This window comes from Microcebus murinus, chromosome 11 (assembly GCF_040939455.1).
Source record: "Microcebus murinus isolate Inina chromosome 11, M.murinus_Inina_mat1.0, whole genome shotgun sequence".
NCBI classification, from domain to species: Eukaryota; Metazoa; Chordata; class Mammalia; order Primates; family Cheirogaleidae; genus Microcebus; species Microcebus murinus.
Genome location: NC_134114.1, coordinates 8,667,030 through 8,684,544, shown reverse-complemented (window position 1 = coordinate 8,684,544; position 17,515 = coordinate 8,667,030). Strand labels below are relative to the sequence as shown.

Sequence of the window (17,515 nt, the reverse complement as noted above, 5' to 3'; positions counted from 1 at the left end):
TTTAAATCTTTCTAACCAGGAATGTGACCAGCACCTCGGTGTGGGATGTGGTTATGCTTGGAAGGAGATCAGAGGGACCAACTTATGCAAATTAGAACATTCTAGCTGAGGGAGTTCAGCAGATGGTACAAAGACATGGGACATTTTAGGTTCACCCTTCCCCCTGAAATTGCCAAGTTCTTTCACAAAATGATCTGGCCTCCAAACAAAGATAGTTTGAACTCTTGTATTAACCCCTGCCCTCTTGCCAAAATGGTAATGAGATTTCTTAAAAAGGCACATAACCCCATAAACATAGAGAGTAGGTGAGTAAAGAACAATACTTCTTCAAGTTTGAGAGTCATCAATTGTTAGAATTACTTAAAGTACTATGAAGAAAGCGACAATACCTCCAATAAACTGTCATGCAGTATCAAATGTATGTCATCCCAATCTGAGAGCTAGTAAACCCAGAGAGATTAAAGTATAAAAGATGTATGTATCAGGACTGATAAAATATGGCAGATGGACAAAGTGGGAAATGACTCATCACACCATAGAGAATGGCGCTCTAAGCAGCGGGATAAATTAAAACGTAGGTCAATTTATACAGGAATTCCTTTCAAAAATATTGGGGGTTGGGGAATGGGGCATCAAAACAGCAACAAGCTGGAGATTGGCTGGAAACCTGTTTAGATATCAGTTGGGCCCCAAATCCCCTACCTCACCATGGCGAAGACCAGAGGTTGATTCTTGGAAGGGTGAAGTGAAGATTCCCTTGACTGAGGGACCTCAAGAATGAGTGTTTAAAGTGGAGCGTTGAATAAATGAAATTTTACTTGCTAAATTTTGAGACACTCACTTCACCCTCACCTAGCTTTACTCCTGCACAGTTTGTGGAAGAAAGGCAGCCACAGGTCTACACTCAAAGCTGGAGCTTGGAGGAGTCTTTGCTGGGAGTTCTGCACGGTCCCTGCATGGACACACCCAGCGCTTCTCCTGGAAGGGCACAGCCAACACGCCCCACTCAGACAAGGTCCTGTGAGGTCTCTCAGCCCACACGCAAATAGGAGCAGACTGCTAGAGAACGTGAGATCTTTTCAAAGAGCTATAACATGAAAGATGGATTCCAGAACAAACAGAAAATCACTGTAAAATAGGAACTAGCAGAGAGTAGAAAACAAAGACAACAACAATATCATAGAAAAAGAAAAGAGATGATTTTACATCCATTGAATAAATACCAGATGCTAATTAAAGGGAATGCTCAGAGAATAAAAGCTAACTCTTAGAAATCAAAGCATAATAACAGCAATGAATCATTCATTATAGACTTATATGATTAAAAGCGAGGAAATTTTCCAGAAGGTAAAGTGATGGAAAAATACAAGAAACGATTAAAAGAAGAAAGTTTGAGGACCAATATAGATTTTAGCATCTGAATAATGATAAAGAAGAAAATAATAATAACAAGAAAATGTTTTAAAAAGGGGGAGAAAAGCATTTTTAAAAATTCAGTGGAATTGCCTAACACTAAACAATGTATTTCTAAGTTGAAAGGTCCCATGAAATATCCAGCAAAATGTCTAAAAATAGAGTTATATTAAGATATATCACCATAAAAGCTTAGAACACTAGGGACCCAGAGAGGATGAAACAAGTTTTCTGGAGAAAGTTAAAGCAGATTTCATTAAAAAAAAAAAAAAAAAAAATTAAACCTCTGAAAGTTTTTACACTTCTAAATAGCAACATTGGAGGGTATAAGATAATGAAACATTGTCTCAAAACTCTGAGGGGAAATGATTTCCAGCCTAGAATTCTCTATGTCTTTACCTAGCCCATTAACTAAGTGTGAGAGTAGCATAAAAACATGAGATGGGCAACTCTCAGAAAGAAAAAAAAAAAAAAAAATGCCTCCCATTCACTCTATCTGGAAAGACATTTTCCACCAGGAGAGAAAATGAAGTTGGAAAGTAGACAACTGGTGGGTGAGTCAGGAAAGCACAAGAGAGAGAAAAAAATCTCACCATGGAGATGAACAGACCCCAAAAGATAGCTGTGTAAGGAAGCTGTGCCAGGCCAGGTTGGAGCAGGTCAGAGGTACAGAAGAGATTTGTCCAGGAGCTGATATTGACTTACTATTTTGTGTGTTTGTGTTGAGAGATTTATACAAATGGGGAGAGTTTGGGGTTCGATTAGCGATAAGTATTATATATAGTAAACTAAGCAAAGAAACAAGAATACCAAGTTGTTAACTTAAGGAAAATAAAATGTTGTGTATTAATGAAAATGAAAGCATACTATAAATAGCATGTGCATTTTGTCATAGTCTGTTCAGGCTGCTATAACAAAATTCCATTAACTGTATAGCTTATAAACAGAAATTTATTTCTTACAGTTCTGGAGACTGGGAAGTCCAAGATCATGGTGCAGACAGATTTGGTGTCTGTTGAGAACCCATTCGTTGGTTCACAGACAGGCTTTCCCTCTGTGTCCTCACATGGTAGAAGGGGACAACGAGCTCCCTCTGTCCTTCTTATAATATAACCATCATATCACCCATAGGCCCCGATCTCCTAATACAGTCATCTTGGAGGATAAGATTTCAACACATGAATTTTGGTGGGGACACAAACATTCATACTATAGCAATGAAGAAGACTCGCTATTAAGATTTAACAATAATAATAAATGTTCACACTTCCTCAAATTTAGCTCATGCCATTCTAACTAATGCTACACCACAATGTTAAATGAAATATTTATTGAAGGAATTAATAAAACTATGAGTATGAGTTTTCTGATTTCAGTTTTCATAATGAGTAAGCTAAACCCCCTAAGCCCCCTCAAGAGACTGTACATGCTTTTATCCACTTAAAAACATATAGTAATAAATTATCTTTAATTAAAGCAAATAAATCATTAATTTAGACTCTTTAGGAAAAAGCTATAAAACTATAGGATAATTTTTCTTATAATGATCCTAATGCAGTCTATGACTCAACAATATGCTATTCTGGGAGTTACACCAATTAGATCTTTGTAAATTTTAACAAAATTTAACATAATTGATCTGACAATGTTATGAATTTTTATGATCTCTAAAATAATTTCCACACAGTAGGGACATTTAGGCTCTCCAGCACTACTTTGCTTTTTCTTAGAACTTCTTTTACCATAGGATGTTCTCTCTGGAATACCAGCTACTCTAAATTCCCATGAAATCTTAATGTGTCTGGACAGTTCCTGTATTACACTTTTTATAGCCTGATTTATATCACTACTTCTCCACTGGAACTACCCGGGAAAAGGCCATACTAGTGCTCTCTTGCCCCAAGATTATTCTCTTATTTATTTTCCTGGCTTCTATTGTTTCTTATACCCTTCAAATCTAGATAACCTTTAAAGATCTTTCTTCCCTCTCCTTTCTTTATGGTCTCACCTTCACTGAATTAATTTAATACCTCACCTTCACTTATAACCAGTATTACAAATGTCACTAAATACATCCCCGGTGCTTTTATTCTTCCCATTAATTTCTTACGTATTCACCTGGCATTATTAGCAACATCCCTGTCTTGCATACTGTTCCATCTCGAATTCTGTGAGAAACCCTGGGGCTTATTCAGTTCTGAGAGGTGTTCTCCCTCAAACACCAAACTGTGTTAGAACTGTAGGGTGCCATCTTTCCACCCAAACCACAGTTGAAGGGTCCCTCAGTGCAAGAGAAACTCATCCACTCGTGTGAAGATACTCTGGCTGTTCTAGGCTACAGGAATGGAACAAACCAAAGAGAAAAATCAATCTTCGGTTGAAAAACTAATCAGTTGTCCCAGATTTCAGAGCCTTAGTTCCAGCTGTTCTTCTTCCAAATCATAAGCTCAGTTATCAATCCCAAATGTAGGATGGCCAGTTAGCTCAGTTGGTTAGAGCGTGGTGCTAATAATAACAAATGTAATGCCACGCCAAGGTAGAGTACTGAGAGTCCCTAGCTCCAGTGGTGTGCTGAGGCCAAGACAGCCCTCCCTGTAAGCCTTATACCCTGGCCTTGGGGTGAGGTAGGGAATTACTGCCTGGGAGAGTTTCCCCCTACAGTGCAGAAAGGGGAACCCAATGAGAGCCTGAGTAGGGGAGACAGCACTGGGAGTCCTGGGAGGTTAAAGGCAGCTGGAGTTCACAAGTCCAGATACCAGAAGGGCAATCTGGCTGGGCATGCTGGCTCACACCTGTAATCCTAGCACTCTGGGAGGCTGAGGTGGGAGGATCTTTTGAGCTCAGGAGTTTGAGACCAGCCTGAACAAGAGGGAGACCCCAACTCTACTACAAAAAAAAAAAAACAAAAAAAAAACAGAAAGAAATTAGCTGGACAACTAAAAATATATAGAAAAAATTAGCCAGGCATGGTGGTGCATGCTTGTAGTTCCAGCTACTCAGAAGGCTGAGGCAGGAGGATTGCTGGAGCCCAGGAATTTGAGGTTGCTGTGAGCTAGGCTGACTCTATGGCACTCTAGCCTGGGCAACAGAGTGAGACAATGTCTCAAAACAAAACAGAAGGGCAATCTGCAGAGGGCCCCCTTCTCATAGTCAATAGAGAGCCGAGCAGCTCCTCTTTGCAAGGAAGCTACCAGAGGCCAGGAAATATTCCTGGTACTCACATAGGGCTGGGAATATATGCCAGCACCTGCCAGCCAAGCTGGGAGACCTGATAATCCATGGGGGATTGAGTTGGGCACTCAGAAGGGTCTGGCCTGGCTAGTGCAGGATGAGTAGCCCTACACTATGCACTGTTCTGTTTCCCCTAACAAATCTGGAAAGCAAGACTCAAAAGTATCAAATTGTTTCCAAATAACTTCATGTGTTCCAGGACAGAGCTGAAGATACTTGTGGGAATACAAACATATCGAGAAACTCCCAACAAGGTAAAATTCCAAATGTTTGTGTTTAAAGATTACCGCTTGTCCAGATAGCAGAAAATAGGACCCGTACTATTTTCTGAGAGAAAAATCAGTCAGCTGAAACTGGCACAGGTGTTAGCATCAGTAAATAAGGACATTGAAACAGGTCATATAAGTCTATTCCATATATTCAAAAAGTTTAAGTCATGAAAGACATAAAAACACCTAAATGAAACATATAGATATTTGATTCATCCATGTCTGAGCTTAAAGTACACTGAATGAGATTAATGGTGGATTGTACATTGTAGAAGAAAAGATTAGTTAGCTTGAATACACCTGTAGAAACTACCCGAAATGAAGCACAAAGAACAAAAATAACTCAAATGAAAAGAGACCCCATGAGCTATCGGACAGTTCCAAGTGGCCTAATTTGCACTTAATTGAAGTAACTGAAGGACACCAGATAGTGGAGAAGATAAAACATTTTTTAAAGAAACAATAGCCAAAAAAAATCAGATTTGATGGAATCTATAAATTCAGAGATCCAAGAAGCCCAATGAACCCCAAACATAAGAAACATGAAGAAAACTACACCGGAAACATCATCAAATTGTCCAGTACCAATAAGGAGAAAACCTTCAAAAGCAGAGAAAAACCCACCATATGTGTATTCAGAGAAACAAAGTTAAGGATAGTCATAGATTTTTTGTTGTTGTTAGAATAAGTGCAAGTGAAACAACAGTGGAGCAAAATTGTCTTTCACAAAGGAGGACAAGATAAATCCCTCTTTAAGTTGTGTCAAACTGAGAGACTTCTTCCCCTAGAGAACTATAGTACAAGAACAACTAAGATCCTCAGACAAGGGAAATGAAGCCAGGTGGAAATAAAGATCTGCACAAAGGGTTGAAGAGCACTGGAAATTCTGATACTTGGGAAGTGCCTTGAGAAGGCAGCTTGCAAATGAAAAAGTCATCTCTTATCACCTCCCTCCACTTGAGACTGACAGGATGAAAACTATGGGGAGGTCACACCCTGAAGCATGCGCACCCAAGAACAGCCTCTGTCCTAGCAGAGGCCCAAGGCTTTTGAATTCTGAATCAGATCCTGTACTGTCTCGCCATGTTGAACTGCTATAATGCAGGAAAACATGCAGCAAACTAAAACACTTTATTTTTTTTTTTTTTTGAGACAGAGTCTCGCTTTGTTGCCCAGGCTAGAGTGAGTGCCGTGGCGTCAGTCTAGCTCACAGCAACCTCAAACTCCTGGCTCAAGCAATCCTGCTGCCTCAGCCTCCCAAGTAGCTGGGACTACAGGCATTCGCCACCATGCCCGGCTAATTTTTTGTATATATATTAGTTGGCCAATTAATTTCTTTCTATTTATAGTAGAGACAGGGTCTCGCTCTTGCTCAGGCTGGTTTCGAACTCCTGACCTCGAGCAATCCGCCCGCCTCAGCCTCCCAGAGAGCTAGGATTACAGGCGTGAGCCACCGCGCCCGGCTCTAAAACACTTTAGATAATACAGATAATGAATTTCCATCTACTGGTGAGGAATTCTGTGTGGTCTTAAAGTGTTATAATTTTTTTTTTTTTGAGGTGTTATCAACTCAGAGGTCTGAGTTGGTTTCCTGTTACACAGACAAATTTAAGATACAACATGGTATAAAACCTGGAAATGAAAAACCTTTTAGAACTTGGATATGTTTGTGGAAAGGAACTGCCAAAAAAAAAACAGTAGAACTTTAAGAGAGAAGATGGAGGAGGCTAGGTGCATGCAAGGCATTGGACAGAGGTCTTGTTATTAATTTCTTAATAATAACGATGCCGTTTAGAAGATTTAAAGTTTGAGCTTAAACAACAGCATGCTTTCTCAGTTTTACCACTTTGAAGAGAAAGTGGAGCTGTCATTTACAAACTGTCTGTTACTTAGATTCCCAAAATAATGTCAACATAAAAAAAAATCTGCTCTTATGGAAACGAGCAAGGATATTTTTAGTATATGTAGAGAACACACCAGATCCTATTTTTTAGAGATCTCACCCAAGTGTCCCAGGGTAACAAGTAAATAAAATCTTTTCTAGAAAAATATATTCCTGCAACTTTGAGAGTTTGTATTCTCTAAAACTTACCACTACCCTATTCAATATGAGAAAGCATTCTTGTTTTCTCAGCCTCAAAACATAACTGTGTGGATAACTTATTTTTTTAAAGAAGTTAAATGTGGCATTGTAACAACTTTTCCTGAAATTTCTAGTTAGAATATGTGATTTGCTATACTTATGTTTATTTTAAAAATTAAGTATATGGGAAAATAAACCATAAGGACTAAAATATGGTACAAAAGTTCTATAGTTGGAACAGCTGAGATGTTTGAAGTTCTGATTAAATAACTTTTCATTAAAGTTAATCATTCAATAGTGGATTTAAGGCAGTTTTGTAGAAGCATGTTTCATTCGTTCAAATGGCTGTTTTTAAAGGTGTTATGTCAAAAATTTCAAAGGTTATGCACTTGTAATTAGGCTGTATAGAATTATTGTCATTGTCATTCTGCAGGAATTTAAGGCATAAAAAGTGTAGGTTTTAAAGCATTATTTTTTCAATCTATACTGTGTGAGTAATTTGGGGAGCAAATCAGTATACAGCAGAGAAGCAGCCAGAAGTCCAGGAGGGAGTAAACACACTATTAGTTCAGGTTAATTTTTCATGACGATATCTCATTTAATCCTCATGTACATCTTATGGAATAAGTAATTTAAACTCATTTTACAGATGATAAAACAGATACTTAGATTAAATAACTTGTCCAAGGTCCCACAGCCAGTGGGGTCACAAAGTCTGTCTGAATTTCAAATCTTTTTATTTTTATTTTTTTTTGCACATCCTCCATTTTTCAAATTTGGCATCATGGAAAGTCATATTATTTCCCCTCTGCCATCCTGTCATTCTGGTCTGAATTCCACCTTCCTTGTAGATGATAGAATTTATCTTGTTGGTGGGTTTCTTTCAGGAATTACAGTTTGAAAGGCTGACCCGTGAGCTGGAGGCTGAGCGGCAGATCGTGGCCAGCCAGCTGGAGCGATGCAAGCTTGGATCCGAAACCGGCAGCATGGGCAGCATCAGGTACTGGAGCTGCTCTGTTCCCTGTCTGTGCTTTGCGTTGCCGCTGAGAGTAAATCGTGCTGTTTCTCTTCTCCTTTCAAACCCGGCAGTGGAATTGGAACACTCAGTCAGATGTTGGAGAGAAATTGTAACTGACCTGATTTAAGATGTTCAAAAGGTGTCCAAAATGGCCCGATTTGTACTGGAAACTCTTTTCACAAAATTAATGCCTGCCCTGAATGCAAATTATGCATAATTTTACACAAAGGCGAGCTTTGCATTCAGTCAGCTTGCTGGAAATCAGGAATGCCAAATCACAATCTCTCAGTTTAGTTCTTTCTTTTCTAAATGATCCAGAGTTACAGGTTCCTGAAATGAGAGAGAGAACATTTTGGCAGAACCTATCTTGTTTGCTAATAATATATGATGCTAAGATACTAAATTTCCCCATGAATATCAACCACATATGCAATTCCTCATGTTCAAAACTATACACTCATCCAGAAATAGAAGTTATTATTCAATTAGTGGTTTGTTTGAGATTATGAAATATTTTTAAAAAACAACTTTTAGTCACTTGACCACAAAATAAATTATTCTCCTTAGAACCAAATTTTCACATTTGAGAATGTGAGAATGCGTATATGCAGATGTGTGCATGAGAGACACAGTGAAGCTCTATAAGGTTTAACTTCCATTTCTCAAGAATCCATTGTGCTTTCCTACTATCTTGTTTGATGATGTGTTTTGGGCACTCTGCATTTTCCAGGAAGAAACAATGGCTACTGTGGCAAATAAACTACCACAGTCCAGTGACTTAACACAATAGCAGTTTGTTTTTCCCTCAAGGAACAGGCTGAAACAGGGAGTGCCTTACAGGGTGCTGCTTCCCTGCCATGCAGTGACTAAGGACCCAGACTCCTTCTGTCTTGAGGGTCCTGCCATCCTCTGTGGCCCCATCCCCAATTGCATTGTGTTTTGGGTCACTGCACTCATAGTCCATTGATGAGAACCAGTCACATGGCCTTTCATAGATTGAAGGAAACAGGGATTCTTGGTCCTGGGTAAACAGCCACTCTGCAAATGCAATAATGTGAGTTTGGTGGACTCTTAGCTGCCTATTGCAAGGAAAGAATGAAAATATTTTTGTATCCATTGCTCTAAAATATTTTATCTTTGTAACAGTAAATTTGTAGTTGAAATGTTTCCTATTGAAGTCACATGCCATTAATCTTTTAATATCATTCTTTTCTTTGTTGGACAGTGGTAATCACTGTTTCCTTTAAATGAAAATCACTGTACTTTGTGTTGTCAGACTGGGTTAACAACATGGGTGGAATATCATTTTCCGTTACAAAGCCTTTTCTAGGATATGTGGAAGCATCTCCTTCTGTATCCAACTGCCTGGTGTATATGTCACTGTAAATAAGTGTATTGTGATGTTTTAAACTCATTATAGACTTGTCTAAACATCCAGATTAAAGCAGGATGGATACAGAAAAGCAAAAGTGAATTGTGTTCACTTGAAATTGCTTTCATAAGGTTGACTGGTTATAAGGTGGTGAGTCTAAGGCAGGGATAAAATAGTATTTGTAAGCGTGTGTTTGATTTACTACATGTGGTTGTATGTCTGAAAGTACTTTCTGTTAAAGCTGAACACCTGAAGAGAAGCTAAGCCTGTCCCACTTTACAGTTCTATATATACATACCACTGATTGATATCTGGTTTGCTTTGAAGCCTGTTGTTTCACTATTGGTCTGTTTACCTTTTCAATCCATATTCCTAATCTTTCTATGTGACAGTTTTGCATACTGTCTGCCTTTTACATTTCCCCCCACCATAGACGCTGGTAGGAGTAGGTCTGGGGAACCATGTTATAGCCTGTGCCACAGTTTCCAGTTCCTGACTGGACCACAAATGAATCTACCTGGCCTGTGAGAAATTAGGCTGTTACTATTGAAAATGTGAAATCAGTGACCCCAAATCTGTGTCATTGATGGTGGGTGCTAGATGATGGTGGCCTTAATGGCTTGTGTGCTAGTGTTGGGCTCTGTGGGGACAGCGAGCAGCCCAACAGAGAGACCATATGGTCCCTGAAAGTCAATGAGGCTAGTTCAGTTGTCACTAGGACTGGCTGCATTTCAGACGTTGCATCCATAAGATTACCCATTAACTCCTTAAAATCTGTCTTCTTCCCTCATTTGATTTGATTTATCTTGAGTTGATTTCTTTTCTTAGGCTCAAAGTGTTCTGAATAAGATACATCAGTGAACTACCAAAGGAGGCAGCAAAATGATCCCATGACAACTTTTGGTCCTTTAATGCTGTGTCTTATGTCTCTAGCTCACAGCTCATAATGTATAATCAATAAATCTGTGTCAAATAACAGTGTTGAGTGAAGACGACACAGCCCAATTATTTCTCCTTGCCATATATGATATCAAGCTTAATTATTTTGTATTTTGGAAATCTCTAATGTATGAATCTGCATTAGTATAATGCAAGCAATTTTCTAATATTTCACTAGAGAACAACCAATGCATATCTTTCACTGTTCTATTTTGTCATAGTCTACTTGTTTGTTCAGCTTCAGAAATGCATTTTTGGAAATTCAAATCTTCATTAAAGGTGATAGACTAACCTAGTTAGCACATCAAAGAGATATTTAAACAAAAATAGAATATCATTTTTTTTTAAAAAAAAAGAGGACAGTTTAAAAAGTCTGATCATTTAGATTCTGTTTCATACCTCTTAATGATACTGGCAGAGAGGTGGAAGAGTTTTTTAGAGGAAACAAAACAAAATCGAGTAATATGTTTCAGACAATATAACAGGTAGAAATGGCTAATAAATATAATTTGGTTTTATCTCTGCTTATTGATGGTAGGAAGTTGCCTCATCTGATTCCAAAGATTCTCCTTTCTGATAATCACATAAACATTTTAACTCACTGAAAAAAAAATGTTACTAGCATGCATTTATACATTTATAACAATCAACTTTACAGCAGTCCATCAGATACTAAATGATAACACTGGGATTGGGGAAGGGACAATCTGGAGATATTTTTGTAGCAGATTAGCTCCTGCATCCAAACGTTCAGGTTATAAAGTAGCTGCAGTTAGAAACGTTGTGATCTCTTAAACTGTTAATAGGATTTTGTAAATATCCAAATGCCTATCATAGTTTCCAGAATTCAGACCAATTAATGGTCATCTAAGTATTCTCAGTCACTTGGAAAGGAATTGTACCTTTTCTCCTTCCTGTCTTGGCTTTCCCAGAACCTGTTTTCAGACTAAACCCCTGCAACCGGGTTGGATTCTTCTTTCTCGTACAAATAGAGATTTCAGTCTCATACCTTCTCCATGATTTCCAAGACTGGAGGCAGGAACATCAGGATTTGTGGTGCCCTTACATGTAGATCTTCTGGGTGAGACCAGAGTTATAAGAGAGAGAAAAACAACAGTTTTACTGTTAGGGGTATCATAGTTTTAAGGCACTGTGCTAAACACATTGCATGTTGTATGCGTGGAGAAGCAGGCTAATAGGATATTGGCTAAAATGGACATGAACACTGGAGGCAGTTATGATCTCAGTGAACATGAAGTCTAAAGGTACACAGGGTCTTTGGCTGTCTCAATGGCACCATGACCCTACAGACCTCTCCGTGAGTCCCCTGGCATTCTCCTGATGGTGGTAAGATTGTAGCCTCATCTCTAGGCACCACAGACTCAACCATGAGCATGCAGAGCTGGAGGGGAGGGAAAGGACTTACATCCTATCTCTCTCTCTCTCTCCGTAAATATACACACATATGTACATATAGCTATACAGTGTATTAATTATAGTATGAATTACTAATTAAGTACAATGTATATGAAAAATATTTCCCAGTCTTGGGGGAATCTTGCAAATTATAGACTCCTCCTCAGTGATTGTACACATTGATGCCAAAACCAAATTATGCATTTAGTATCCAGAAAGGGGGATGGGGGAACATGGATTGGAGTCACACTAGGTTAAGCCCCAACAACTCCCAATTATATGTTACCCATGTAGTCCTCATAACTGCCTGCAAGGTAAGTATTGTTTTTTACATATGCAGATGAGGAAACAAGCTTGAGATGTTAAGTAACTTGACCGAAAGATGCTGGGGGTAGCCAGAATTCTAAGATGTGCTCCACAGTTCCCATTATGATTGGTGTCTCACAGTCTATAATGCCGAGGATTTGAACATGAACAGGTCTCCTTCCTGTAATTAGGTTATATTATATGGCCCTGTTGTCTTTAAGAAAGAGAGATTACATGGGTGGGCCTGAACTAATGGTACAAGCCCTATAAATCTAGGTCTCAAGAACAGAGACAAAGGAAGTCAGAAATTCAACTCTAAGCTAGAGAGATTTGACACAAAATAAAATCTTTGTTGCTAGCTTTGAAGGTGGAAGAACTGTGTGGCTAGCAATGAAGATGGCACCTTCATGCTGAGAAGGATCCTGCACCCACAGCCAGTACCTCAGTCCTGTAGCCCAAAAGAATTGAATTCAGCCAACAGTCTGAATGAACCTGGGAAGGAATTATACCCCAGAAGCTGCAGAAAGGAATGTAGCCCTGCAGAAATTTTGATGATAGCCTTGTAAAATCCTCAACAGAGAACCTGGTCACTCTTGACATTTACAAAACTTATAAAACCATTAACCAAAACAATGGGTATTGTTTGTGGTAATTGGTTATGCAGTAATAGAAAACTAATACAATGTTTTTTTAATTACTTATGTTAGATATATACTATAAGCTGAATTCTAAAAGTTTTTGAGATAAAAATTTTATTCTGTGGCAGTATATACTCCATTCCAAAGTTGAATATGTATAGCCTGTTTTGTTTTTCATGCATATATGCATGCATATGGACTGAAATGAGTTTGCAGCTTTGATTCTGAGAAGTGAAAGTATTTGAATGTGCCGTGGAGTGATGGTTTACTGTAGAATAATGACAACCAATAAAGCAATCATTTTTAGCCTCATCATTTTTATAATATAGCCCCTAAGACTCTGACTGAAGTCACTGCTATCTAAAAGGACAAAATGTAATAAATATAAAAACTTGCTTGCTCCATGCAAGGAGGTGTTCTTTCTTTCCCACATATGAACTAGTGAATTCTCTGCAAGCCTAAGTTTCTACCACAGTCTGCCATATTTTGGAGAGTAGGCTGCAAAAAGAATAAATGTTATCAAAGGTCATTCTCCCTATTAACTAACTTTTGTGAGCGCAAATGCCAACAATTCTATAAATAGACTCTAAAAATCTTTTCCACGTCTACAAAAAAGTCAGGGCTATTTGAGAGAAAATCCTGATTTCTGGTTAAGGTATTTACCAGTATTTAGTGAAGAAATGCAAGTCAAGTATTCATATGCTTTTTGTGAGAATGAAATTTATTTACTTAAAAGCATGATCAGTGAATTTTCTTAATGAAATAGATCATACATGAATATAATTGTTTCCCAAGACATTTTGTATATCTTTTATTACCCCACAGGATATGATATTTAAATAAATCGATGAGTTACATTTATTTTTTTAAGTAAAGAAGTAATAAATTTTCCAACATATTAACTTTTGAAAACCAGACATCTTAAATATTAAAGCCACTGCTTTTTAATTTTTTTCAAATAAAGCTTTTTTTTTTTAATTATTTTTTTTATTTTGGTATATTATGGGGGTACAGATTTTAAGGTTTCAATAAATGCCCATTTCCCCCCCTTCCCCCAAAAGTCTGAGTCTCCATCATGACCATCCCCCAGATGGTGCACATCTCACTCACTATGTATGTATATACCCGCCCCCCTCCCCCCTCCCACCTGCCCAATACCCTATTACTGTAGCACCTATGTGTCCACTTAGGTGCTACTCAGTTAATACCAGTTTTCTGGAGAATATATCTGGTGCTTGTTTTTCCATTCTTGGGATACTTCACTTAGTAGTATGGGTTCCAGCTCTAACCAGGAAAATATAAGGTGTGCTATATCACCATTGTTTCTTAGAGCTGAATAGTACTCCATGGTGTACATATACCACATTTTATTAATCCATTCTTTGATTGATGGGCATTTGGGCTGTTTCCACAGCCTTGCAATTATGAATTGTGCTGCTATAAACATTCGAGTGCAGGTGTCTTTTTTGTAGAGTGTCACTGGATCATTTGGGTAGATGCCCAGCAATGGGATTGCTGGATCAAACGGTAGATTCACTTGTATCGCTTTAAGGTATCTCCATATTGCTTTCCACAGAGGTTGAACTAGTTTGCAGTCCCACCAGCAGTGTAGGAGTGTTCCTCTCTCTCCGCAACCACGCCAGCATTTATTGTTTGGAGATTTTTTGATAAAAGCCATTCTCACTGGGGTTAAGTGATATCTCATTGTGGTTTTGATTTGCATTTCCCTGATGATTAGAGATGTTGAGCATTTCTTCATATGTTTGTTGGCCATTCTTCTGTCTTCTTTAGAAAAATTTCTGTTCAAGTCCTTTGCCCACTTTTTAATGGGGTTATTTGATTTTTTCTTCCTAATTTTCGTGAGTTCTAAGTATATTCTAGTTATCAGTCCCTTATCGGATGCATAGGATGCAAAAATTTTCTCCCATTCTGTAGGTTGTCTGTTTACTTTCAACCTCCTACTAAATGATTACTTTGTAAATGAAGAAATCAAGACGGAAATAAAAAACTTCTATGAAGAAAACGACAATGGAGAGACAAGTTATCAACTCCTCTGGGACACAGCTAAAGCAGTTCTGAGAGGAAAGTTTATCTCCATAAATGCCTATAACCAAAAGGCAAGAAGATCACAAATAGACAATCTAATGAAACGACTCAAAGAGCTGGAAAAAGAAGAACAGACCAACCCCAAACCCAGCAGAAGAAGTGAAATCAACAAGATCAAATCAGAACTAAACGAAATTGAAAACAGGAAAGCTATTCAGGAGATTAATAAAACAAAAAGTTGGTTCTTTGAAAAAATAAACAAGATTGACACGCCGTTGGCTAAGCTAACGAAAAGCAGAAAAGAGAAATCTCTAATAAGCTCCATCAGGAATAAAAAAGGAGATATCACAACTGATCCCAAAGAGATACAAGATACAATTTATGAATACTACAAAAATCTTTATGCACACAAACTGGAAAATGTGGAGGAAATGGACAAATTTCTAGAAACACACAGCCTCCCTAGGCTCAACCAGGAAGAAATAGATTCCCTGAACAGACCAATCTCAACAGCTGAAATAGAAACAGCAATTAAAAATCTCCCTAAAAAGAAAAGTCCCGGTCCAGATGGCTTCACACCTGAATTTTACCATACTTTCAAATAAAGTTTTTTATGTACATGTTTCTACACATACATACGTTGCCAAATGTTTATTTAGTTAAAGGTACAAATCACCCATAACCATAGGATTTTAGATCCTTACCACAGTGATTACATGCTTGCCAGCTAGAAAAAAAGTTAGATACCTTTTAATCAGTTTTATTTTTTTAATAATTTTATTTTTTATTAAATATAATTTTTATTTTAAAATTAGAGAGTAGATGTTAGTTTTCGTGCTAGGAAATAATCATTTCTCATGAGGCTAAATTAATTATTCCTCCAACAAATTTGTACTGATTTATTTAAACAAGACAATTTGTTATTGAGTTGTTATTCAGAATTAACATGCAGTCATCATTTCATCATTTCCGAAGTCTCAGACTCTCTCCTTCACTATAAAAACAGAAAAAAAAAATATCACAGGAACCTTAGACATATTTTGGAGGTTTCTTTCTTCTGCGTTGCCAATTTTGTTTTTTAAAAGAAGTTTTCTGTCTTTATTTCCTTCCAGTCTAAATTCCAGAGCAGAAACTTCCCCCATGAATATTCCTAATTTTCTTAAGTCCCTTTAGGGACCATTGTTGTTCTTAACCGCTCTATGGTCATCTTTCACATCTCTCCATTTAAAAATTTTTCTAGCGTATTGTCGTTTGCCTTTCCATCCGGAGATTATTCCTATTCCTTTTTCCTAAGTAAATTAGGAGAAATATTCTAGAGTGTTTTCTGGGCCCTCCAGATTTACCTCAAGGCTTGCCAAGCATGATCAAATTTCTGCTCAGGTTTCCACTCTCTTTCTCCTCCGGAAATGGCAGGAGCATTTACGGCTATTTCTCCTTTAACAAGGAAGCACTTATTCCTCTAATCCTCTCTTTTCTTCTGGTCATCAGCCCTCTGAGCCTTTTTCATCTCTCCTGGAGTCCAAGGTTACTGTATTGAGCCAGCTCTATATGGTATCCCAGATTCCTTTGATCTTCTTATCCTGAAGAAAAATTTACAGCCTGGATTAAAACTGCTGCCTCCTCCTACCTACATTAAAAGCTGTGCTGAGCCTTCAAAACCACTAGAAGTAGGTATTTGTCCCTCCTCTGTTTCCTCCACTAGTCTGTAAGAAGTTTCTCCAGGGTAGGGGCTAACATATGCCAAACCAGTAGCAGCACACAGTAACTGTTCCATCAGTGCTCAATCAGTGAATGAATGACTATAGAGCACTTTTATTCTTCTTCTTATCTCATTGGGATTATGTTGACAGAATCACCGGTCATATTAATCTATAAATATTTCCATCTTTATATCTTCCAGAATACATGTTATATATCTGATTTATATATTATTTATCTATTATATATATGCATTTATATATGTTGTATATTTATATGTATTTATAACATATAGTTATTATATTGTTTGATACCTAATACATGATATATATTATTCTGACCTTGCCAGATCAGAATATTCATTCTAGTTAGTTTTCATGAAAATGTCTACTTGGTCAAATGGTACCCTGGATTCCAGGCTGGCTGGCTTGATGTACTCTATATGAGGAACTATGATTGACTTGGTATCATATTTTCACTCTGATCTTAAAAAGATAATGATAATAGTGATAGTAATGATAATAATAGTAATAATTTAAACAATAATGATGGCAGTCCTTATTGAGCAATTTCTATAGGCCAGGCACAATATTAAATGATTTAGATAGATTATGCCATGACCTCCTAATTAACTCTATGAGTTGAGTTTTAATTTTTTCCACTTTGTAGATGAGAACATTGAGGTAAAGAGAAAAAAATTCACTTTCCCTAAATTCAACAGGGTCTAGACATTGATCTTTGAATCCAGGCATCTGCAGTCCCCAGTCACGTGCATTAAATGTTACCCCACAAGGCTGTCATTCAGTCCTATACAGTGTCTTGGGTCATGTGTAAACAACTCTCTCAATGTCTCCAGTCCATTTTCAGCCTACGGATACAAATACTTTTATACCAATTTGCTGTTTCTTTCCCTCTCCATCTACTGCAATGACTACAATTATTTTCAGATTGTTCATCTGAATATATTTCTTAGATTCAAATTTATACAAATGAAATAAAGAGATTAATAGTATATGTTATTATTAATAAATACATCCATAGTAATTATTCAGAATTCTCTTGCAAAGTGCTGATGGACAAATTATA

The 17,515-nt window shown here is 37.5% G+C and overlaps 1 protein-coding gene across 3 annotated transcripts in view; it reads left to right on the top strand.

The window, feature by feature from the left end:
* CTNND2 (catenin delta 2) overlaps nt 1-17,515 on the top strand; it is an 862,752-nt gene that overhangs the window by 302,401 nt on the left and 542,836 nt on the right. For all 3 annotated transcript variants that reach the window (XM_076007934.1, XM_076007935.1, XM_012790278.3), the window contains exon 3: nt 7,884-7,996. In XM_076007934.1, coding sequence (XP_075864049.1) covers nt 7,884-7,996 — 113 coding nt within the window. The remainder of the gene's footprint in view (nt 1-7,883; nt 7,997-17,515) is intronic.